The following is a 24,504-nucleotide window of genomic DNA, read 5'->3' on the forward strand; positions in this document are numbered from 1 at the left end:
CACAATATATCTACTTCTTGTGTCCATTTTCTCTTTCCCTCACACTATTTCTCTCACTTTTCTCCTCCATTTCATCAAGAGAGAGAGAGAGAGAGAGAGAGTGTGTGTGTGTGTGTGTGTGTGTGTGTGTGTGTGTGTGTGTTGAGCTACAGTAAAAAAATCCTAATGTGAAATATTTTTAGGTATAACTGAGGTAAAGATAATAAATTCTTTTCTCTTTTAATTCTACAAAATATGTCCCAGTGTCCCGGTACTCAAGGGGTTAAAATAATCATAGTGTCTTTTCTTTATTTTAATGTCTCTGGTACAGTAAAACCCTTTGAGATAATCCTAGAGTGTGTTTTTTCTGTGTTTAAGTATCTCCAGTACAGTAAAACCCCTTTGAAGTGATCCTACAGTGTGTTTTCTATGAGCTGAGTGCCTTTTGTCTCAGTACAATTTACTTATACCTCTTCAAATAATCATACAGTGTGTTTTCTATCACTACATATCATTAAGACACCTTAAAATCATTCTAGAGTGTCTTTTTGATGTGTGCAAGGATCTTTTCTGTGTGTCTAAGCATCTCTGGCACCATAAAACCATCTAGAACCATTGTAGAGTTTCTTTTTATATCTACAAGAGTCTTTTCTCAGTGTCCAAGCATCTCTGGCATCATAAAATTGTCAAAATCATTGCAGAGTGTCTTTTTAATATATGGAAGGATTTTTCTCTGTGTCCAAGTATCTCTGGTATCATAAAATCATCTAAAATCATTGTAGAGTGTCTTTTTATATCTGCAAGGGTCTTTCTCAGTGTCCAAGCATCCCTGGTATCATAAAACCATCTAAAATCATTGTGGAGTGTCTTTTTTATATCTACAAGGGTCTTTTCTCAGTGTCCACATCTCTGGTACCATAAAACCATCTAGAATCATTGTAGAGTGTGTGTGTTTTCTGTGTGGCAAGTGTGTGAGGCAGTGTCCCCCCAGCCGCCTCCTCCCCACAGGCTGGTGATCAGTCAGAATGGGCGAGCGCTGCACATTGTCTCCCAGCACCAGTTCCTAGACTCCCCTGAGTGGTTCGGCGTCTCCACCGACGAGTTCTTCCAGGTGAGACAGACAGAGAGAGAGAGAGAGAGAGAGAGAGAGAGAGAGAGAGAGAGTGGAGCTGGACGGAGACTAATGAAAAATCTCTCTCCCTTTTAACTGTTCATTAGTTTTGTATTTAGAAATATCAATTCAAAGAGAGAGAGAGAGAGAGAGAGATAGATAGATAGAGAGAGAGAGAGAGAGAGAGAGAGAGAGAGAGAGAGAGAGAGAGAGAAGAAAGGTGACAGAAAGCAATAATACCAACACAGAACTAAACAAAATCAAGAAGAGTAAGAACATAACAAAATCAAATAAAAATAGAATAAACAAATAAAAAAATCAGAAAACAAAGAAGAAGAAAAATGCACCAAACAATATAGATTCACCACCACCACCACCAGCACTGCCTCTCTCTCCCCAGGTCTCGGCGACGGCCATCGAGGACTCCCGCGTTCTAATCTGGCACCGGGACAAACTCAAGCTGACCATCATGGGCGACCAGTTCCTCCAGGCTGTCTTTGATCACATCCTCGGCCGGGACGTTGTCAAGAAACTCATGCAGGTACTAAATTACTGCTCATTTTTTTTTATTCCTCATTCCCTTCGTCATTTACTCCTGCGTTCATATATTGTTGTATTTTTCTATCATCTTCTTGTCATTATTTTCTTTTTTTTTTTTTACTGCCACCTTCATTATTTGTCTTTGTTTTTCTCTCTTCATCATTCATTCCTGCCTTCATTTCTTGTTAGTCTATATTATTTTTCTAAGTCATCATCTTCTTGGCTTTTTTTGTCATTTTTCTTCTTAACTTATTTCTCTCTTTTTTTTTTCTTTCTCTCCTCCCTTCGTCATTTATTCCTGCATTCACTTGTTGTTGTATTTTTCATCATTCTTTTATTGTTTTTGTCGTTCTCTTCCAGCCATTTTTTGCCATCCTCTCATCTTTTTTTTTTTATTTATTTATCTATGCAGGTATATTGTTATTTCTATCTTCCTTTGTTGTCTTTCCTTTCCTCCCTTCGTCATTCATTCCTGCGTTCATTTATTGCTCTTCATTTTTTTTTTCATCATCTTGTCATTTTTTTCTTAACTTATACAAGTACTTTATTATTTGTTCCCCTTTTCCTTTTTATTCCTCCCATCATTATTCATTCCTGCTTTCATTTCTTGCTCTTTTTTTTTGCCATCATTTTCTTGTCATTTATTCTATTATTCTTCATTTTTCTCTTAACTCATGCAGGTACTAAATTATTTTCATATTTGTACCTTCCTTTGTGACCTCTGTTGTCTCCCTTCGTCATTCATTCCTGTGTTTATTTCTTGCTTGTGTTTTTTGTCATCTTCTTGTCATTATTATCTTTTTCTTAACTCATGTAGGTACCTCATTATTTGTCTCTTCTTTTGTGTTCTTTGCTATCTCCCTTCATCAATAATTTCTGCGTTCATTCCTTGCTGTTGTATTTTTATTTTCATCTTCTTGTTATCTTTTTGTCATTTTTTGTCATTCTCCCATCATTTTTTTTCCTTAATTCATGCAGGTACCAAATTTTTCTCTCTTCCTTTGTTTTCTCCCTTCATCATTCACTTCTACTTTCTTTTAATCTTTTTTTTTTTTTTTGTCATCATCTTATCATTTTTCTGTTTCTTAACTCATACAGGTACTAAATTATTTCTCTCTTCCTTTGTATTGTTCTTTTATCACTCCTCTACTCATTTTCTGCCTTAAGTTCTTGTTTTTGTCTTGTTTTATTCACTTTTTCATCATCCTCTTAGTTTTCTTCGTAAATTAAAACAGCTATTAAATTATTCATCTGCTTTCTTTATTTCCTTCCCTTTTATCACTACTGTATTAATTTTTTTCACCTCATTTTATCATCATTTTTCTTATTCCCATCATTTTCAGTCATTCTTTTATTCTATTCTTCCTTTTTTATATACTTATCTTATTTTTTCTTCTTTTTTTTCATATACATACTCATTCAGAATACTATCTCATTTCTCTTCATTTTTCATTTCCTCCCTTTATCTTTTTTTTTCATTCCTTCCTGTCTCATAATCTCATCTTTTCTCTAATCATCCTTTTGTCAAGTTTGTTTTTATTCTCATGTTTACATATCAAGTGGCTTTTTTTATTTTCATCAATTTTTTTTTTTAAGTGCTGAACATAAAGGAACCATCATTTGTTGTTTATCATTTATTATTTTAGCATTTTCCTTAACCTATAGGAAAAAAAAAGAAAAAAGGTAATTTCTCAGTTCTCACACACCTATCCTCATTTTTCTCCCTTGATGATGATGATGATGTCTTGTCCCCACTATGTTTTCCCTCTTCATTTAACACCAGAGCCATTTTTTTCAAGCATAGGACAGCAGAAAAAAAGAAAAATGGCCTTGATTTCTCCATTCTCACACCTATCCCTTTTTTTCCCTAGACGATGATGGTGTCTTGTCCCCGCTATGATTTCCTTTTTCCATTCTGCACCAGAGCCATTTTTTCAAGCGTAGGGAAGCAGAAAAAAAAAAAATGGCCTTGATTTCTCCATTCTCACACCTATCCCTTTTTCCTCCCTAGACGATGATGGTGTCCTGTCCTCACTAAAATTTCTCTTTTCATTTAACACCAGAGCCCTTTTTTCAAGCGTAGGGAAGCAGAAAAAAGAAAAATGGCCTTGATTTGTCCATTCTCACACCTGTCCCTTTTTCTCCCCTGGCGATGATGGTTTTCTGTCCACACACAGTTTTCCCTTTTGATTTAGCACCAAAGCCATTTTTCAAGCATAGGGCAGCAGAAAAATAGAAAATTGGTCTTGATTTCTCTGTTCTCACACCTATCCTTTATTTTCTCCTTGACAATGATGGTGTCCTGTCCCTTCCCCTTTTCATTTAGCACCAAAGCCATTTTTTTCAAGTGTAGGGCAGCAGGGTCACCATTATCCCTAGTTCATTCACGGACTTTTGAGAACTGGCCAGAAAGATCACCAGTCACTATAACAGTAAGTAACCAAGCTCTCTAAACCCATTCAGACACCCTCACCTCTTTCTCTCTCCCTGCATCCCTGTACCTTACTCTTCCTGCCTCCAAGTCACCCCAATCACCCCCAATCATCCCCCTGTCAGCCCTTCCAGTCATGCAGGGAGAGAGATGGGGAGGAAGCTAAATGGCAAAGGAAAAAAAGAGAGCTGTTTAAACTTTTTTTGATCTCCTTTTTTGCACAGTCATAATTTTGCAACCGGAAGTGTGTGAAGGATTTTTGGCTTTCGTTTCTAAGTTCCATTCACTCAGGCTTACATAGGCAGTCTTTTTCCAGCACCTTTTTCTTTGCTTCCCTTTTATTTTTAATCTCACTTCCGTTCCGTCACTTGTTTGTTTTTCTCCTCCTTCTGTTTGTCGTGTTCTGTTTTTGTTTCTTTTAATGTATTGTCAACACAGCTGTCTAATTAAGTGCACACCTGTAATGATGATGATGATGATTGATGATTATGCTAACTCTAATTAACCTGACCTAATTCTCACTTTCACCAGTTAAAAATTGTCATGTCACTATCATGTCACTATTATGTCACTCCTATTTATCTCTGCCTCTGTTTTTTGTTTGCCATATCACCATTCATGTCTTGACTTATCACTGTCATTAGGTATATCACCATCATGTCAATCTCACTAATTTTGGCTCTTAAATCACCACTTCACTATCGCCACTTTCAGATAAACTTGTGTCACTATTATCATTTTCACCATTTTCATTTTTACATCACCACATTATTTCTCATCACCATGCATCACCATATATTCTTTTATTTTTTTCATTTTCTCTATATTAGTCATTATTCTCAGTCATCATCACTATTATTCACCATTATTATTTCTACATCACCATCCTTAACATCATTTCTCATCTCATGCATCACCATACATCACCACATATTTTTTTTATTCTTCCATTTTCACTGTACATTAGTCACTATCATCATCACTATTATTCACCATTATCATACCCACATCAGTATAACTCCTCAACATTATTTCTCATCTCAGACATCACCATACACCCTTTCATCATCATTCTATATTAGTCTTTTTTCTCAGTCACCTTCATCACCATCACCCCACTGCAACAATCCCACATCACCACACCACTCACCATTAATTCACCACCATTTTAATTCACCACCCTAAAGTCACCATTTTTTTTTTTTTTTTTTTTTCAAGAGTTAGTGCTTACATATCTTAATTGCAGTCTAGGTCATTTCAGGTCAGGGGATCAGGGAAACATTTTGGGAGAAGGCTTAAACTTAAAATGCCCCAAAAAATTTATGTGGGTATGATTGTGTTACCCTATAGTTTGATTTCTTTCTTCCTTTCTTTCTTTATTTATTGGTTTATCGATTGATTTGTTTTAGGGAAAGGCTTGTTTTAAAAATGCCTCGTAAAATTCATGTGGCTAAGATTGTGTTTCCCTGTAGTTTGATTTCTTTCTTCCTTTCTTTATTTTTCATTTATTTTCTACCTAATTTATGTTTCTGTCTTTCTTTCTTTTTTCATTGATTCTTTTTACCAAATTTTTATTCATTTCTGTCTTTCTTTCTTTATTTTTTTTGTTTATTTTTACCTGATTCTTAATTTTTTCTCTGTCTTTATTTATTGATTCATTTTACCTGATTTTTTTTCTCTGTGGAATGTAACATGGGTTTATTTACTGATGTATCTATTTTCTTACTTATTTATTTACTTATCATCTCTACATTTTTATTTCTTCCAGTCTGTCTTTATTTATTGATTCTTATTAGCTATTTTTTTTTCTCAGTGGAGTGTAACATGGGTTTATTTATTGACATGTCTATTTATTTACTTAGCAAGACCTCATCACTTCTGGAACTCTGATTTTTTGTTCCTATTTTCTGTAATATATCTCTGGTTTTTGCAATTCCTCATAACTTCATTTAATTTCCTATCCAGTTATTTTCTTTATTTATCAAACTTCCAGAACATCAAGTTTTATCCAATTTTTTTTTATAACCCCATAGTTTTTTCGGTTCCTAGTAATTATATTGATACTCTTATTTATTTATTTAGTTTATTTAATTTATCTATTTAGTTATCTATTCAATATCTGAAAAGAATCAATTTCCCGCCAGTTTCAGTAAGGCACCCCAGTTTCCCCGATCCCTAGGTCCAAATTTTCCTCCATTTACATGTAAGTAAGTGTGAACTAAACCAAGTGTGCTTCCTCCTTGGCCATAGATGTGGTGATCAGTTGTTTTCACAGTGCATAGTGCTTCAACTTGTTTTGTCATCCTGTGATATACTACATGACTTGATTTAACAATGTATACACCAGATTTTTCTTTCCATTAGCCTGGTCTCTTCTAAGCTAATCTAATTGTGTGAGAGGAAGGGTGAGTGAGTGAATGAGTGAGTGAGTGAGTGAGTGAGTGAGTGAGTGAGTGAGGGAGGAAGTGATGAGTGAGAGATGGTGATGTGACTAACTACAGTGAAAGAGTGTGTGTGTGTGTGTCTGTGTGTGTGTGTGTGTGTGTGTGTGTGTGTGTGTGTGCGTGTGTGTGTGAGTGTGAGTATGAGTATGTGCAAATGTAAGTGTGTGAGTGTGTGTACTGAAGACCAGAATCTGAGCCTGGCAGCAGATGAGGACACAACTGACCACACCTCCTTTACTAATACCCGCAGATTGCAGAGTTTAGAAGAGTAAGTCAGCATCTTGTTTTCCCTGGTGAAAGTAAATGCCTCTGTATCATTTATTTATTCTTTTCCCCTCCCTTTCTGTCTCTCATGTACCCACACTGATCATGTGTAGCCGTGGAACTCAGGGGAATGTGGCGTGGTGGATCGGGCTGCCTGGCTCTCTCTCACTCAGTAAAGGGCCCAGAGTGTTGGTAGCTGCAGCTGTTGCCCTCCCATTGTACTGTGTGTTGTGCCCAGACCTGTGAATGTTGCTCTCCAGTTATGGTACCTCTCAAGGGCTATGGACAATTCATTGGGTTTTCACAGATGTTTTTGTCTGTCTAGCAATAGAAAAACACCCTTAAAAGCACCAGTGATTTCTTCCTTACCCTGCTAAGAGTTGTCAGGATCACGCTGTAATGTGCACGAGTGCAGGTTTGAGTCACCACACAGCTCAGTGAGGCTTGACATGGCAAGGCCCAGTGATGGAGGGTCTCAGTTTGCTTGGCTTGTGCCTGACTCACGAGATGCCAGGCTGCTCCCCGCCACAGCCACCTCTATCCCACCACCACTGCAGGTGCAAGATTTTTCAAAAGCTGGAAGGATAATTGAGAGCTTCAATGTTGTTTTTTGTATACAGACACATCCTTTTCTTTGTGTTGTCTTTTTTTTGTACTTAAATTTCTAGATCTCTGTAAAAGACTGATGTACTTTTGGCCGTAAAGTCCGAATGAGAAGCTTTTGAGAAGTGCATGACTTGCCTGCCGGTGTGACAGCGTGTGCCAGTGTGTGTGCCGGGGACGCACGGTGGCCATGAGTCCTGCTGTCAGTGTTGTTGTCTTGTGTTGGGGTTGGGCGTGGCAGCACCAGAGGGATGCACCGGCCTGGCAGCGGCGGCAGACACCACTCCCGTCACCACCGCACCACCACACTCCAGATTGCACCTCTTGTTGTACCCTGTGGTCATGGTGCACTGCCACCACCACCACCACCACCACTTTCACCACCACTCACCACCACAGTCCCCTAGCGTGCATCCCTCTGCCACGCCACTCTGCCATGTCCCAGGCTGCCCACACCCCACACCCTCACACCTCACACACCCCACACCACACACCTCCACATAGCAGGCCACACCCCTCACAGCCGCTGGGTCATGAGGTCACTGAGAGACACAATAAACTGAACTTATTAATAGAAAATCATAATGTGAGAATATTTTGTGAAGTGTTGTTTGTAATGTGACTCTTTTTTTCTTTCTTTTGGTCAGCGTTAGTAATTATTGAACTAAAAATACCTTAGACATTAAATTTTTCAGTGTATCATCCTGCAGTATACAATTAACTAAGATTTAATTGACAACTAGTAAGTAAAATCAATGTACAAGTCATCTCCAAACAGTTTAAATGGAAGATGAACCTTATATTACACACTAGCTAATGAAAAAAAGACTTCACACACACAATAAAACATCGGCAAAGTTTCACCTTAGTCACTCAACCAGCACACTAGTGGCCTCATAACCCACCACCACCACCACCACCAGAGATGACCCAGCACACACCACCACACCAGCACACCAGCACATCATCACAGACACACACACACACACACCTTGCCTGACCACCACCAAACTCTCGGTACTTTCTGTTAGTGAATGTTGGGTGGGTGTTGTTGGGTGATGCCGCGAGACTTGCATGAGTTGTCACCGCGATGATGAGCCGCGACCTGCCTGCTGACCTGATCCCCCCAGGACTTGCCGCCGCCATCTTGGGTGTCTTGCCTGTTTCTTTTGACCCGAGATGCTATTTTGTCTGTTAGTTTAAAGATCGCCTAGCTAATACCCGTGAATGAAATGGATGCCCAGAGTGTTAATCTCCGAGAAATTTCACTTTGTTTTCTACTTTTTTTACATAACGACCCCCCAAACTGGAAGCCGTAGATTTTAAAGGGAGTTTTTTCCGTAGATCTGATATGCATTTTGGTTTTTTGCATATACTATTGTGGATGATATGACATGATATGATATGGGGGCGGCAGTGGCGTTTGTGTGAAGTGACTGACTCAGCAGGAAATGTGGGGGTAGATGAACCAGTAACTCCCCCCCATTAGCTCTTAGTAATGTTGACAGTAGTAGTGTTCTGCCTGGTCCAAGCAAAAGTAGTCAATGTTTTGTTTATTTCTCATTTATTTTCTTCTCTCGCAGGTAAAAAAAAAAATGATTATGTCTTTCTGATTTTGTGTTTTTATCTTCAGGTATGGTGTTTAATTATTATCATTCTCTTCATAAATGTACATATTATATTACTCTAGCTGTATCCTATCTCTGTACAGATTAATCATTTCAATTATGTATATATTTCATCATGATTTTGGGAATTTCAACTTCTGTCAATCTCTCTAACCTTTTATTATTTCACTTCTCACTCTGCTGTACTGGCGCTCAGACTGACTCCACTGCAACACTCTCAAACGCTAACCTCTCATCTCTTCTTCCTCATTCTCTCACATCTTCTTCCTCATTCTTTTCCTCTCTAATTCTGATCTCTTCTTCCTCATTCTTTTCCTCTATAACTCTCACCTCTTCTTCCTTATTCTTTTAGCTCTTCTTCCTCATTCTTTTCCTCTCTAACTCTCACCTCTTCTTCCTTGCTCTCTCACCACTTGTTCCTCATTCTTTAAGCTCTTCTCCATCATTCTTTTCCTCTCTAACTCTCACCTCTTCTTCCTCATTCTCTTGTTGCTCATTCTCTTCTTCCTCATTCTCTTGTTCCTCATACTCTGATCTCTTGTTCTTCATTCTCTTGTTCCTCATTCTTTTTTTCTCTAATTCTGACCTCTTGATCCTCATTGTCTTCTTCCTCATTCTCTTATTCCTCAGTCTTTTTCTCTAACTCTAACCTCTTATACCTCATTTTCTTGTTCTTCATTTTCTTGCTCCTCATTCTTTTCCTTTCTAACTCTGACCTCTTGTTCCTCATTCTCTGACCTCTTGTTCCTCATTCTTTATCTTTCAAGCTGTTACCTCTTTTTCCTCACTCTCTTCCTCGACGCACAGCTGACACAGAGATCCAAAATGACTTAAACAGACCCTTACTGATATCCTTTGCACCCACTGGCCACCTCAGACACTTGGCCAGAGCTATGTACAGTGCAAAGCTATCAGTAATTCAAGACATTTGTCCCTGTCCTTTGGCTAATTCCATCAGTTCTGTAAGGAGACTGGCAACTGAGAGGGCCTTTTTTTTCTATGTATTTTTGTTGCCCTTAGCCAGTCCTCCTCTCTTACATTTAAAAAAGAAAGAAACATGGCTCCTGATGCTAGACAGTGAATGAGACAGTGCGTGAGACAGTGACAGACAGTGACAGAATGCTGGAGGAATGACAAGCCTGAACAAACAGTGAAGGAAAGAGACAGGCATGAGGGATGATCGGTAACATTTTCTCTCACCAAGCGTTGTTCCCTGACAGCTGCCCGAGGGTGGCGAGAGGACATCACGAGAAGTGGAAGAGGAGGCAGGTAGTAGGGCCTCTATATTTACTTCCCCCTTGGATCTTTAGTTCTTTCTATCATCTTCTCTCTTCTCCTCATTCTCTTTGCTCGCTTCTTCCATTTATCTTTCTTCACTTGGCTTCATCTTGCTTTTTTTTCCTGCACCTTTTTTTCCCTCCTTTATCACGGCTCACCTTTGCACTTCCCTCTGCATTATTCCCTCTTTGCTTTTCCTCACATTTCACTCCTGGGTTCTCTCGCTTATTTCTTGCACTTGGCTTTGCTCCTGCTCTGGTTTCGACTCTTTCTCCTCCTCTTCCTCCTCTCAGGGATTAAAAGCAGCCGTCCTACAGCTCAGAATTGGTTTGTGAGTTTGTGTTTTGCAGTGTGGTTCAATTCACACCTCTTACTAAACTCAGTGGTTCCATGTTTATTTTTTTCTCCTTTTTTTCTCTCTTTTTTTAATGTCTCACTGTGGCTCCCGGCCTCAGCAGATGAGTAAGAGTGTTAGAAATGTTTTGTTATGTTTTGGGGCTTTTATTGCAGCTTCTGGGTCTCCTGTTACTGATAGAAGCACTGGTTTGTAAAGGCTGCAGTGTGGCATGAGGGCAGAGTGTGTGCTCCTCTACCTCTGTCCATGCTTTGGTTTTCATAGCAGTCTGTAATTCCTACCAGCAAATTATCATACTTTTTTTATTACATTCTCTTATGCTCTTCTTGGGTAATGGTTAAGCTAAGTTGCCAAAAAAATGCCTTATAGTCGGCAGTTTGCTTCCATGACCCTCCCTTGGTAACACATCCAGTCACCAGTGAGTCACCAGTGAGTCACCAGTGAGTCACCTTAAGTACTAGCCAAACACCTGCCCAGTCCCAAACACGCCAGGCAGGAAGCAAAGGAGACATGCTGCTGTGTCCTCCTCACTCTCAACTATAGAAGCAGTTTTTGTCTGTAAAGATCAGTGTAGTACATTTGTCCCTGTCCTTTGGCCTATTCTACCAGCTCTGTAAGGAGGCTGGCAACTGAGTGGGCCTTTTTTTTCTTTATATTTTTGTTGCCCTTGGCCAGTCCTCCTCTCTTATATATAAAAAAAAAAAACTAAAAACTGTGAAACTGCTGTGTCCTCCTCACTGTGTATGCCTTATAAACAATCTATGTCTGTAGACAAAAGATTACTATTTCTTAAAAATCAAAAACTGCTGTATTTCCCTCACTGTGTATTAAACAAATTATAACTAGAGAGAAGATGCATAATTTGAGGCTCAAGCTACTATACCCTCCTCACTGCATTCTTCTCAGTCAACTTCTGTCTCTGGAGAAAAGATGAGAGCATTACTTACAGCCCAGAAACTCCTCATACCCAAATGCAAGGCAGAGAAGCAGAGAATTAGGTACAAGATTCCACAGAGAGTTAACTAAAAGGTCTATCAATATACCATGCTAGCAATCACACACAAGGCAGCCCAGATGAAGCACCACACACACACACACAAACACACACTCTTAGCCCCATCAGCCCTTTTCACTGAAAGTTGATGGGACTGACTATGTGTGTGTGTGTGTGTGTATGCTTTATCCTGGCTGGCCTGTGTGTGTTTGGTGAAGGATACTGAAGAAGATGTAGCCTAAGCTTAGAGACACAAGGAGCAATGTATTCAGGTGTTCAGTCCCTATTAATGAACCTTTTCTGTGTGTGTGACTCCCTCTGGTGGGGAGACAAGGACTCCCTCGACTCCCCTTATATAACAGGTGGACAGACATTTGACGTGCTCCCTCCTCCTCCTCCTCCTGCTCCTCCTGCTCCTTCTCCTCCTCCTCCTCCTCCTTGTCCTCCTCCAGCTCCTTGTTTCCTCCTCTGATTGCTGTGCACAATTTGGTTCCCTGTGTGTTGAGTTCTTGGCATTTTGTGTTGTTGGTGTGTAGTGGCGTCTGAGTACCAGCAAACCAAGGAGGACAGAATGCCTCACCTTGCAGTATACAGCCACTCCCTAGGTAGCCACTGTCTGCTTAGCCAAGTGTGTCGAGTAGAGTAACCAGTAACCTTGCATTCACCCCGACAATGATGATGATGATGATGATGATGATGATGAGCCACAATAAGCTAAGACGTAGTCAGTGTTTATATAAGAAAGGAAGAACGGTATACAGTATTGTCTATATCAACTTTTAAACAAGAATTAACCCAGTAACTTTACTTTTTAAGTCTTGAGAGGTGAAGTCCATACATGTAGAGTTGATTAAACCAGTAAAAAAGTGTTGCCACCTCAGAGAGAGAGAGAGAGAGAGAGAGAGAGAGTACCATAGTAATCCCGGAGTTTGCAGTGACCACCTTAATCCTCCCACCAAAGACCGTGCTTGGAGATGCAACTTGACACCACCTTATCGGTCCTCAGGTCAACGAGAGCCTGTCCGGGATGGGCAATGGCCACTGCATTGCCAACCTGTCAGATGAGAGTGAGACCAAGCCGCTGTTGGTGGTCAAGAAGGGGGAGGAGTCGGGGAGCATAACAGCCATTATCAACCGCCAGTTACAGGGTAGGAAGCTGTTGCACCCTTAGTGTTGACCCCGGCAGGCAGGCAGGGAGCTGAGCAGGGTGGTCGCTGGCGGGGATGTCTGCACAGGCTCACGTCTTGCCTCACACACACACACACATACACACACACACACACACACACACACACACACATACATACACACACATACACACACATATGCACACACATACACAAATGGACTTGCATACACTCTATACTCACACACATACACATACACACACAACAGCATGAGTCAAAAGCCCCAATGAATCTTTTAAAATGTGTATGATTTCTTGCTTCACCTAGCACACACACACACACACACACACACACACACACACACACACACACACACACACACACACACACACACACACACACACACACACACACACACATTACAGTACATTTAAAAAAACAAATACACCTTTTTTCTTTTCAGTTACCAAAAAAATCCACAATAATTAATTTTTCTTTACATTTAATTACCAAATGACTTCATGATGTCTCCCATAAAGGTTCTGATTTGTATTTTTAGAAGGAACTAATGTCATAAGAGTTTCTGATGGTAATAACTAATTGTGTACCATCGCCACTTGCTGAATATTACAGTTCCTTGATAGCAATTTTGTCAACCCCACAAAAATGTAAATATAGAAAAATTACCTTAAATAAATAAACCCAAGTGCTGAAATTGAGGTAATTAATGAAGTAAACACTACTAACACCACTAACACCAACAGAACACTTAAAAAGAATGAACGCTCAACACCCACAGTCCCACAGTGAAGCCAACACACAACACTTCGTCACAACGCCTCACTGTATTATGTTTGTATTGCATTTGTGTTGTAGTAGTCCACCTTTTTTCAGTTCAGCTTTATTATAATCTTTTAGTTATTCAATATTAAACAAACCCAGTATTTCTTCTGTTTCTTTTCTTAATATCTTTAGTTCCGCTGTAAAGTTTGTATTATTATTATTTCTGCGGAGTGTTTCAGTGGAAGTCTGACGCACAGCACCGGCCGAACATCTTGGAGTCCACAGCACCACCAGATACAAATGACGGGTGGCATTGTGTGGCTGCTCCTCCTCCTACCTCCTCTTTAACCCCTTCAGTGCCATGACGTGTTGCCATATTCATTCTGCTTACTATTCGGTGGTTTTATACAGGTTCAGAAACTCATGTTGGGGGTTAAAATAGTGAAGACCCTGGCCATTAATCTTCTGACCTCCTTGCATTTCCATATTCATTCTGCTTACTGTTTGGTGACTTTATACAGCTTCAGAAACTCATGTGGGGGGTTAAAATAGTGAAGAATCTGGCCATTAATCTTCTGACCTCCATAAACCCTTTCTAATGTTAATGAAATGGTCTAATGGTACACAAATCTCAAGGTAAAAATGTGTCCTAGTATTGAAGGGGTTAACATCTTCCTTGTGTTCCTGTGTGTTTCTATTCAACAGGGATCTTCTGACATGGTTCAATTAATCTTGCCTTTCTTCTAGCTGTCTTGGTTCACCTTCTCCTTTTCAGGCTGGAATTTTTAATCTTTACACTCGTCTCTACTCTCCCCTGTGCCTCCTCAGCCTAACACAATGCTTCCTCAGAATTCTTAACCTGGGAATACTCAGGATTTAACTTTATTAGCCACTGAAGTTTGTACTGAAGGAGTGAGGGAAATGGTACTTGCTTCTTGGTAATTCAATGCCACTTTGCTCATTGTTGTATATTGCTTTAAGTTGTCTGTGTGTGTGGTGGGGACTAATACTACTAAGTTATTAATATTACTAATTTGTGGTGGTGTCATTGTGTTTGTGGTAATCGTGAGTGAGGAGGAGAGAGAAGGTTTAAAGGTTTGTGAGGTGAAGTGTGAAGAGAAAGTATCGAGACTATTGTAACTTTAAAAACTATTTCTTGTATTATCTTTGTCTTTCGGGAAGCAGTGAATTAAATGCTCCCTTATTTCGCACATTCATTCTTTTTTTTGTCCTTGGCTGGTCTAAACATAAAACAAAATAGAAATAGATATAAAAAGAAAACACTCAGAGTACCAACTTCAGTATGGCTAGAAGAAAATAAATAAATAAAACAGACAAAAAGAAATGAAAATCTTGCCATTAGTTAACCTCCCTTGAGCTGAGTGGGAGCTAATCTGGATTCCAAGATGGGGCAAGAGAGAGAGAGAGAGAGAGAGAGAGAGAGAGAGAGCGCATGTGTGGAGAGCTGTGTCAATGTGGCGCATGTTAACCTGTTATGACCTGTGACCCGAGGCTTTGATGACCTGTGGTAGGTGGCGACGAGGAGGCAAGACTGCTGGATCACGAGGGCCAGACTGCCATGGTAGAGGTCAAGGAAACAGGCACCAGGTGGGTCTGTTCTTTGGGTCTTCTTTAGGCTCTGGCTTGGCTCTTGCCGGAAACTGCCTTGCTGACTCGCTGACAAGGGCCTCGTGCTTGCCGCTGTCACAGTTCATGGTGCCGGGACGCATTGCTGAGTTGTCATGTCATCTGTCATTCCATTCATCTCCTTCACTGTTAAAATTGATGTTAAACTTGTCATCTTCTTCTATAGTAATTTATTCCCTTGTCATCTGTCCCTTTACTTATCTCCCTTCACTGTTAAAATAGATGCTAAACTCATTATCTTCTTCTATAGTTATTTCTCTTCTTTTCATCAGTTCCTCTAATGATATTCCTTCAGTATCAGTATATTATTGATGCTAAAATTTTCATGTTCATCTATAATTATTTTTCCCTTTGTCATCTGTTTTTCTAATGATCTCCCTTCACTGTTAAGATAGATATGAAACTCTTCACTTTCAGCTATTGTTATTTCTGCCCTTGTCATCCGTCCTTCTAGATATATTCCTTCAGTGTCAGATTGTTATAGACGCTAAAGTTTTTTGTCTTTATCTATAGTAATTTCTCCCTTGTCATCTGTCTTTCTAATGTTAAACTTGCCATCTTCATTTATAGTTTTTTCTCCCCTTGTCATTCATCTCTCATGGTCTCCCTCCAGTGTCAGATTGTTATGGATGTGGTGGTCATATGCTGATAAACTCTTCCAGCTCCACTATAGTTAGTTTTCTCGTTGCCATCAGTCTCATTAGTGTTCCTCCTTCACTCCCTGTGTTGTAGAGTGGTGGAGGATAATTCACTATTGCAAAATGTAAAGTAAATTCTTGAAACTCCTCCGTAGTGAATTTTCCCATTGTTCCGTCCTTTGTCAATTAAGCTAAACTCTTCCCCTTCATGTCCACTCATTCTCATTGTAATATAAAAAGAAATAGTATTGATAATTGAAGACTACATTGATATGAGACATGGCAAAATCTTTCACTTATTGAGGAGCTAAAGTCATACAGTAAGGCAAAATAAACACTGAAAAACCGTATTCACCAGACTCATTCAGTGATATTTCCCAGCCACTTAGATTATCATATGAAGAACAGCAGCTGTAGTTGACTTTATTGAGGCTTTCAAGGGGGTTTTTATGGGCTTGGTAATCGTTCAACAAGCTCTTCTAAAAGTTACTACAATTTTTTAGACATGAAGAACAACAGCTGTAGTTGACTTTACTGATGTTTCCAGAGGTGTTTCAGGAGCTTGGTAACAATTCAACAAGCTCTTCTAAAAGTTATTGGGATCTTTCAAATATTTCAAGGTGGTTTGACAAGTATTCTGCATCACTAACTGGAGAAACACCCTTGAAAGCCGGACAATTCACCAGTGTGGGTCTTGAAAGCAGTCCTGATGAGCGAGGGAGGCATTTCAGAATAGCGTTCCTGATGTGTGTAGTGTAAGCTGCTCTAATGCTACTAACAACTCTAACATTGACATCCACAGGCATAGTCCTCTTCCATTCATTCCCCATATCCTGTCCCATCTTAATAAACTCCCTTTTGATTCTCAGCGAGGGTGTTAACGCTATGTCAAGTGTTTGTGTGTCTTTTATCTTGTAATGGAATCAAGAATAAACAAGATTACCCTCAGAATATTACAATCCTCATATCACTCTTTTACAAATGCATGTTTTTAATGAGGAAATAATGGGTTAGTAATTAATCAGAGTAATTATGAGTGCTATGATTTATGTTAAGTAATTCTGATGTCCTATAAATGTAATCAAGTAACACGAGGAAGGAGTGATGTATCAAAAATAATCGTAACAACTTGTTGGGTAAGCTGATGGTTTTTTTGGTTCCTGTAATCTAGAAGTCAATATTTTCACTAGTGTATTTTCACCAGAGTAGTCAAGTGTGGTAAAGAGAGCAGACTTCAATGTCCATCTTGTGTAGCTCTTTGGCAAACCATTATTGATGTCCCTTGTTTGAATTCTTTTGATGTTTTTATTACTACCTTCTTATTTCTATATTTTGCATTATTAATTCTCTTTTGACATAGTAAAGCACACACACTTACATTCCTGCATTACAGAAGACTTAGGGCTTCCTCTCGGGAGACTTAAGAGATGCTGTTGTTATTTTTTCATTACCCTCAGCCTCATAGCTTTAAGAATAGTGATAGAGTCAACAGGCAACAGTCAACAGTCAACAGTCGGTATTCCTTTCACTGTTAAAACTTTAAACATTGACAAAAATATAGATAAATAGTTTGCATAGACACACAAAGAGGCAGAGAATATAATGTTGATTCTGTCTTCTCCTTTTGGTGATTTAAAAGACTATTAATTGTTTATGTGATTGGTGATAAATAGTTTGCATAGACACATTAAGAAGCAGAAAGTATGATGTTGATTCTGTCTTCTCCTCTTGGTGATTTAAAAGACTATGAATGTGAATGTAGATTGGTGAACGGTGAATTGTTTGGCAGTGAAAGGTCTATAACTGTTAAGATATATTGAGCAGCTTAAAGACTAGTGATATATTGAATAGTCTTAACAGTATTTATATAGCCAGTAGTCTTTTACATTTTACTCTTATGAAAGGGATAAAGCTGTTGTCACGCAGTCATTCAGCTCAACTTTTATTACAACTTACTCATCAACTCAAAGCAGAAATATATTAGTGGCTTTTGACATTTTTTGAGTTAATGTAGACTGAATACAGCTTAGAGTGTTTGCATCTTAATATTATGCTATCTTATTGTTGCTCACTGTTCTCTGTCTCTATGCCAGTAAGAGTGTACAGTCATGGATGGTGGGGTAACAACATGCTAAACTCCCACTGTGTTTATAGCATTGACACTTGTATTCAGAAACACTATGACAATTTTCAAAGGCCACAGAGACAACTAGCCAAGTTTTCAAGACAGTTTCTCCTTTTTAATAAACTAGAAATTTATCACCAGAACCATGAAAATACACTTAAAAACACTTCATTCTCTCACTACAAGTTTTCCAAGACCACAGAGACAACTAGGCAAGTTTTCAAGACAGTTTCTCCTTTTTAATAAACTAGTAATTTATCACCAGAACCATGAAAATACACTTAAAAACACTTCATTCTCTCACTGCGACAGTTTTCCAAGACCACAGAGATAATTAGGCAAGTTTTCACGACAGTTTCTCCTTTTTAATAAACTAGAAATCTTGTCAGTTTATCACCAGAACCATAAAAATATACTTAAAAAAACAGTTTATTCTCTCACTGTGACAGTTTTCCAAGACCACAGAGACAATTAGACAGGTTTTCAAGACAGTTTCTCCTTTTAATAAACTAGAAATCTTACCAATCCATCACCAGAAATATAAAAATACTCTTAAAAGCACGAATATCTTCAACTGGAGCCTTTGGAAAGCAGTGATGGTGAGAGAACAAAGTGTTTCTGAATACAAGCTAGAGTCTCAAGTCCTGCAATATGGTAAGTGATGTCAGGTCAACTCAGGTCAACTCAGGGCAGAGCAGAGCAGGGCAAGGTCAGGGCAGGACTTGTGACCAAAGGGGAGCTGGGAATTATAAACACAGTGGAGATAAGAATAGACAGTTTGTGATTTGTAGCCATGACTGTGCATAGACTGGCCAGGAATTAGACACACTGCACACATAGACACAGATTACCTAACACCAGGGATCACATTGCAACACCACACACTATAAAGGGATTGGCAATTAAGTGGGCCTTTTTTTAATATTTTTTGTTGCCCTTGGCCTGTTTTCCCTCTTACATAAAAAGAAAAAAAATAGATCAGACTAGCTAACACCACACACTGTAAGGGGACTGACAATCAATTGGATCTTTTTCTTTTTGTTTTGTTGTTGTGCTTGGCCAGTTTTCCCTCCTACATAAAGCAAGAACACATACAGGTTACCTAACACCAGAGATTACATTGCAACACCACACACCACAACACAAACACACATTGCTTAATTAACAGCAGGAATAACAAAGAAATACCAACAGAAATACAGATTAATACACACCTAAACTTGTTAACCCCTCTAGTACCATGACGCATTTCCATATTCATTCTGATTACTATTTGATGATTTTATACAGCTTTAGAAACTCATGTGGGGAATTAGAATAGTGAAGACTCTAGCCATTAATCTTCTGACCTCCATGAGCCCTTTCTAATCTCAATAAAATGATCTAATCGTACACAAATCGCAATGTAAAAATGTGTCCCAGTACTGAAGAGGTTAAGACACCACAGCCTCATTTGAACACTAATTAAGATACAAGCACCTAATTTGAACACTAAATTAAGACACTGCAGCCTCATTTGAACACTAAGTAAAGACACCAGAGCCTTATTTGAACACTTGCTTAAGACACCACAGCCTCATTTGAACACTAAGTAAAGACACCACAGCCTCATTTGAACACTAAGTAAAGACACCACAGCCTCATTTGAACACTAAGTAAAGACACCACAGCCTCATTTGAACACTAAGTAAAGACACCACAGCCTCATTTGAACACTAAGTAAAGACACCACAGCCTCATTTGAACACTAGCTTAAGACACCACAGCCTCATTTGAACACTAAGTAAAGACACCACAGCCTCATTTGAACACTAGGTAAAGACACCACAGCCTCATTTGAACACTAGCTTAAGACACCACAGCCTCATTTGAACACACTCATTTGAACACTAAGTAAAGACACCACAGCCTCATTTGAACACTGAATTAAGACACCACAGCCTCATTTGAACACTAGCTTAAGACACCACAGCCTCATTTGAACACTAGCTTAAGACACTTAGCCTCATTTGAACACTCACTAAGACACCAGAGTCTCATTTGAACACTGAATTAAGACAGAAGATCCTCATTTGAACACTGAATGAAGACACCAGAGTCTCATTTGTCCCCTCTGCTGCCTTCCAGTTAATGACACTCCTCCGTGGAGACTCGGACGCATTGAGGAGACAGATCAGGAGACTCCAGTATGAGCCTCAGGAACTCGGCTCTCCACTCCTCAATGCCTTCAAGCTCTTTGCCCCGCAGCTTGAGAGTGTCGACCACCTCCACCACCACTTCATTGAGCTCTAAGCCGCCACAGAGGTACAGATTGGGAAGCTGTGTGTGTGACAGAAGCTTAGAAAATTTTTGAGTTCCATTTAAAAAGCTAAGAAGATTTGGTGTTTTTGAGAAGTACATGCAAGATCAGACTTTCCATGAACTGTGTGTTGCATTGAGGGAACTGTCTGGAAACTGTGTAGAAAGCTGAGGAGACTTCAAAACTGTAAGAATGCTAGGAAGAAATTGATGAAAAAACCAAATGAGTCTAGAGAGTTATGTCAAAGCTAATAAAACTAGAAAAAAATATGTAGAAACTAAAAATAACAGGATATTACACTAAGAAAAACTGCAAGGAAAACTCAACAAAACTCAAGGAAACTCAATGGAAAACTCCCTCAAGTGTGTTTCCTTCAAGTAAAGAGACAAAACACACACCTTATGACCACAGAGGGATGAGTGGACAAGTGTGGCTGAGACATTGTTGAGATATCCAATAAGTGGTGTGTGGCTGGGCAGGGTGGAGAAAGATGCCTCAGCTGTCAGATATATATTTTTTAATGGTGTGGTGAAGAGCTGTTGTTGGAACCTTGTGCTCGTGATTGTTCTAAGGTAAATTCTAATGGTTGATCATGTTGTAGCTTAAGAAATATCTACCTTATGTCCTTCCTATTCAAATTGTTGCTCTGTTTGGGGACATGGATGAAACTAGTGATGCTCGAGCTTCTCCGTCTCCCAAGTTGACAATCTCACGGAACTCCAGAAAAAGTATATGAAGAGTGGAACATCCCTCATGGCCGCTGCTGAGAAATATGTAGGAGAATTGTCAGTGTAGGGTGTCAAGGCTGCACTCTTAAACACTCTGTCTCCACTACTTTGAACAGGCTCTAGTGAAAGTTTTTATATGGAATAGAGGAAACTGTTCAACGGCAGCAAAAAATAACAAGAAGAGGCCTGCTTGATTACCAGTTATAAGACTTTTTAAGGGTGTTTTTTGATCCCTGTGATAGATTCGGAATGTATTTCTGGTTGACAAAAGCACTCAAGACTAATGAATCCCTGTAGTCTGTGAAAAATTGTGATATATTCTTGTTCCACTACTTTGAACAGGCTATTGTGGAAGTTATAAGGGTTTTCAAAGATGTTTTTTGATCCCTGTGATAGATTCAGAATGTATTACTGGTTGACAAAAACACTCTAGACTAATTCATCCCTGGAGCTTCTGAAAAATAATGATATCCTTGTTTTCTTACTTTTAATGGCTCTTGTGGAAGTTGTCAGGATTTTTCAAGGGTGTTTTTGTGACTCCAGTGATGGTTTCAGAATATATTACTAGTTGACAAAAACACTCTAGGCTAATTAATCTTTATAGCCTCTAAAAATAATGATATTCTTGTCTCTGCTGCTCTAGAGAGAAGTCATCAGGGTTTCGAAGGTGTTTTTTTTTTTTTTTGTGATTCCAGTGGTAGTTTGAGAAGAATACATTACTGATTAAATAAAGCACTAATAAAAGTCTGGCTAATGATTCCTGTAGTCTCTGAAAACAGTGATATTCTTGTCACTGTTGCTATTGTTGTTTTGAAGGGTGTTTTTGTGATTCCAGTGATAGATTAACAATACATCACTGAGAGTCTGAGAAATGGTCCGTGTGGCCTCAGAAAACAGTAATATTCTTGTCTCAGCTACTCTAGTGGAAGGCATCAGGGTTTTCAAGGGTATTTTTGTGATTCCAGTGAAAGATTAACAAGAATATATTACTGAGAGTCTGAGTAATGGTCCCTGTGGCCTCTGCAAACAGTTACTGAGAGAGAGCACAGTGTTTGAGAGTGGAGACCTTGAGGTGAATACTTTGAACTATCTTGACCCAGCTTGTGTTCCATGAAGCTGTTCCATGTTGACAAATTACAGAGATGCTGGTGATGTAAATGTTGGTGAATCATTACTGGTGACTGGTGGAGACTCATTGTGCCCATGTAACACCTCAAAGGAAGCTGGGCCAGTGCTCGGTGAGTTTTGGTGAGTTTGGTGAGTACAATGTGGGATTATGAAGTGAAATAGTGAAGTAGATTTTATTATTATTATCACCAATGCCTCAGGAGGTGAAAATATCAAATATAGATTAATGTTGATGTTTGAAATACTACTGCTACTACTACTACTACTACTACTACTACTACTACTACTACTACTACTACTACTACTACTACTACTACTACTACTACTACTACTACTACTACTACTACTGCTACTCAGTATTGTTGTAAATACTGAAAGAATTGTTATGCATTTAAACTGAAAGAATAAAATAAAAAAGACTGTGGTAGGAAGTGAACACTATATCATACTGTTGTCATTAGTGCATAAGTTTTTATAAAAGATATTTGACCAATGCATAATATTCCATCTGTTTTGTAGGGCGGCGATAACAGTGGTAATGTACGGAAGTGTGACGGATGCAGGGAATCTCTGGTGACAGTGTGAGGTTAGCGAGGCGGTCAATACAAGCAATTTATTATCTTGAGTGTGAGGTTAACAAGCCAGTCAATACAAGCAGTAAATTCGTTATCTTGAGTGTGAGGTTAACAAGGCAGTCAATACAAGCAGTGGACTATCTTATCATTGAGTGTAAGGTGAAAAATCAGTCTATTGATACAAGCAGTTCATTATATCATTGAGGTTAGCAAGTCAGTTAATACAAGTCAGTTGATATAATTTTGTCATCGAGTGTAAGGTTAAGAGTCAGTCAGTTAATACCAGCAGTTTATTATGTTGCCTTTGAAGTTAGTAAGGCATTTAATACAATCAGTTTATCATGTTATCATTGAGATGTGTGTGTGTTCCAGGCCAGACAAGTGAGTGTGTAGTGGGAGAAACTGTCTTTAAACCAAGTCTTGTCTGTCGCTTGGTGTTGAAAAATGACTGGCTGATGTAAGAAGTGGTTAAATTTGTTTCTTGATTAATGTAGATGGAGAAACTTAGTCGAGAATTGAAGGAAGTGTGGAGAAGGTATATGTACACACTCTGAGAGGAAAGGAATCAATATAAAAAAAATGATAACAAAAATATAGAAAAGAAATTGGAGTAGACACTTTGAGAGAAAAGGAATCAGTAACAGAAAAAAATAACAATAAAATAAAGAAAAACATTGGAGTAGACATTTTGAGATGAAAAGAATCAATACAAAAAAAAAGAATAAATAAATAATAATGAAATATAGAAAAGAGAATAGGAGTACTCTTATCATTATAGGAGAAAAAATAGGAGAAATCTAATGGTCATAGGAAAAAAGAATGTGAGTACTCTTATCATCATAGGGGACAAGAATATGAGCTAGTGTTATGGTGAAAGGCTGTGGGTGTGGTGGAGACATTATCCTGTCATGTACGGTTAAAACTTGCGAGTGTACAGAGATTTAGTGGAGACTGTCTTTTATACAGCTTTGTTTTATATATGTAGGTTTAAGACAATGTGATATGTACATTACCAGTGAAGGGAGCGTGTGTGTCGGTGGAGGAGAAACGGTTACCTATGTATTTTAGCGGAAAACGGACATACATATACATTTCCTTGCACTGTTTTTTCTCTCCATTAACCCCTTCAGTACCAGGATGCATTTTTACCATGACTTTTGGGTATAATTAGGCGAATTTTATTCACTTTAGGAATGGTCTATGGAAGTTAAAAGATTAATAGCCACAGTCCTAGTATTTCAATCCCCCACATGAGTTTCTGAAGCTGTATAAAATCCCCACATAGTAACCAGAGTGAATATGGAAACACGTCCTGGTACTGAAGGATTTAATGACATGTTTGCAAATTTGGCATCGCGCTACGCCCACTCTGTTATTGTGCTGCTCTGCTGTTTACCACAAAGCACAATGTACACCACAACTCACCACATGGGACTGACACTCACCAATCTGTCTTGATAATCTCTACTAACATTACTAGTTTGTCTATATTCTTCTCACTTCATTAATTATTTTTCTCTTTCTCTTTCTCTCTATTTCTCTCAGCTCATTATCCCTGCTCTCCTCCTCTTCCTCTTCCTTTTCCTCTTCCTCTTTCTTTCTATTTCTTTCAGCTCATCAATTTTTCACTCTTCATTCACCACTATTCTATCTACCTCTCTAATGCAGGAGTTAACCAGTACTCTCAGTCACTCACCACTATTCTGTCCACCTCTCTAATGCAGGAGTTAACCAGTACTCTCAGTCACTCACCACTATTCTGTCCACCTCTCTAATGCAGGAGTTAACCAGTACTCTCAGTCACTCACCACTACTCTGTCCACCTCT

General features: G+C 38.9%; 1 protein-coding gene and 1 long non-coding RNA gene across 15 annotated transcripts in view; one reads left to right on the plus strand and one right to left on the minus strand.

Annotated features, from left to right (window-relative positions):
* LOC123510829 (popeye domain-containing protein 3-like) overlaps positions 1 to 23,776 on the plus strand; it is an 88,569-nt gene extending 64,793 nt beyond the window's left edge. For 3 of the 14 annotated variants that reach the window (XM_045266261.1, XM_045266260.1, XM_045266259.1), the window contains 7 exons: positions 988 to 1,090; positions 1,491 to 1,631; positions 6,756 to 6,773; positions 10,221 to 10,265; positions 12,634 to 12,775; positions 13,519 to 13,606; positions 13,777 to 13,982. In XM_045266261.1, the coding sequence (XP_045122196.1) occupies positions 988 to 1,090; positions 1,491 to 1,631; positions 6,756 to 6,773; positions 10,221 to 10,265; positions 12,634 to 12,775; positions 13,519 to 13,606; positions 13,777 to 13,885 (646 nt within the window). In that variant the 3' untranslated portion in view covers positions 13,886 to 13,982. Of the gene's footprint in view, positions 1 to 987; positions 1,091 to 1,490; positions 1,632 to 6,755; positions 6,774 to 10,220; positions 10,266 to 12,633; positions 12,776 to 13,518; positions 13,607 to 13,776; positions 13,983 to 15,049; positions 15,146 to 20,074 lie in introns of those variants that run through there. The other 11 variants (XM_045266265.1, XM_045266262.1, XM_045266263.1 and 8 more) reach the window with 11 other exon arrangements.
* The window catches only part of LOC123510836, a 28,001-nt gene that overhangs the window by 1,496 nt on the left and 2,001 nt on the right, over positions 1 to 24,504 (minus strand). The gene's annotated exons all lie outside the window — the stretch shown is intronic.

The sequence above is a fragment of the Portunus trituberculatus genome, chromosome 30 (assembly GCF_017591435.1).
Source record: "Portunus trituberculatus isolate SZX2019 chromosome 30, ASM1759143v1, whole genome shotgun sequence".
NCBI lineage: Eukaryota > Metazoa > Arthropoda > Malacostraca > Decapoda > Portunidae > Portunus > Portunus trituberculatus.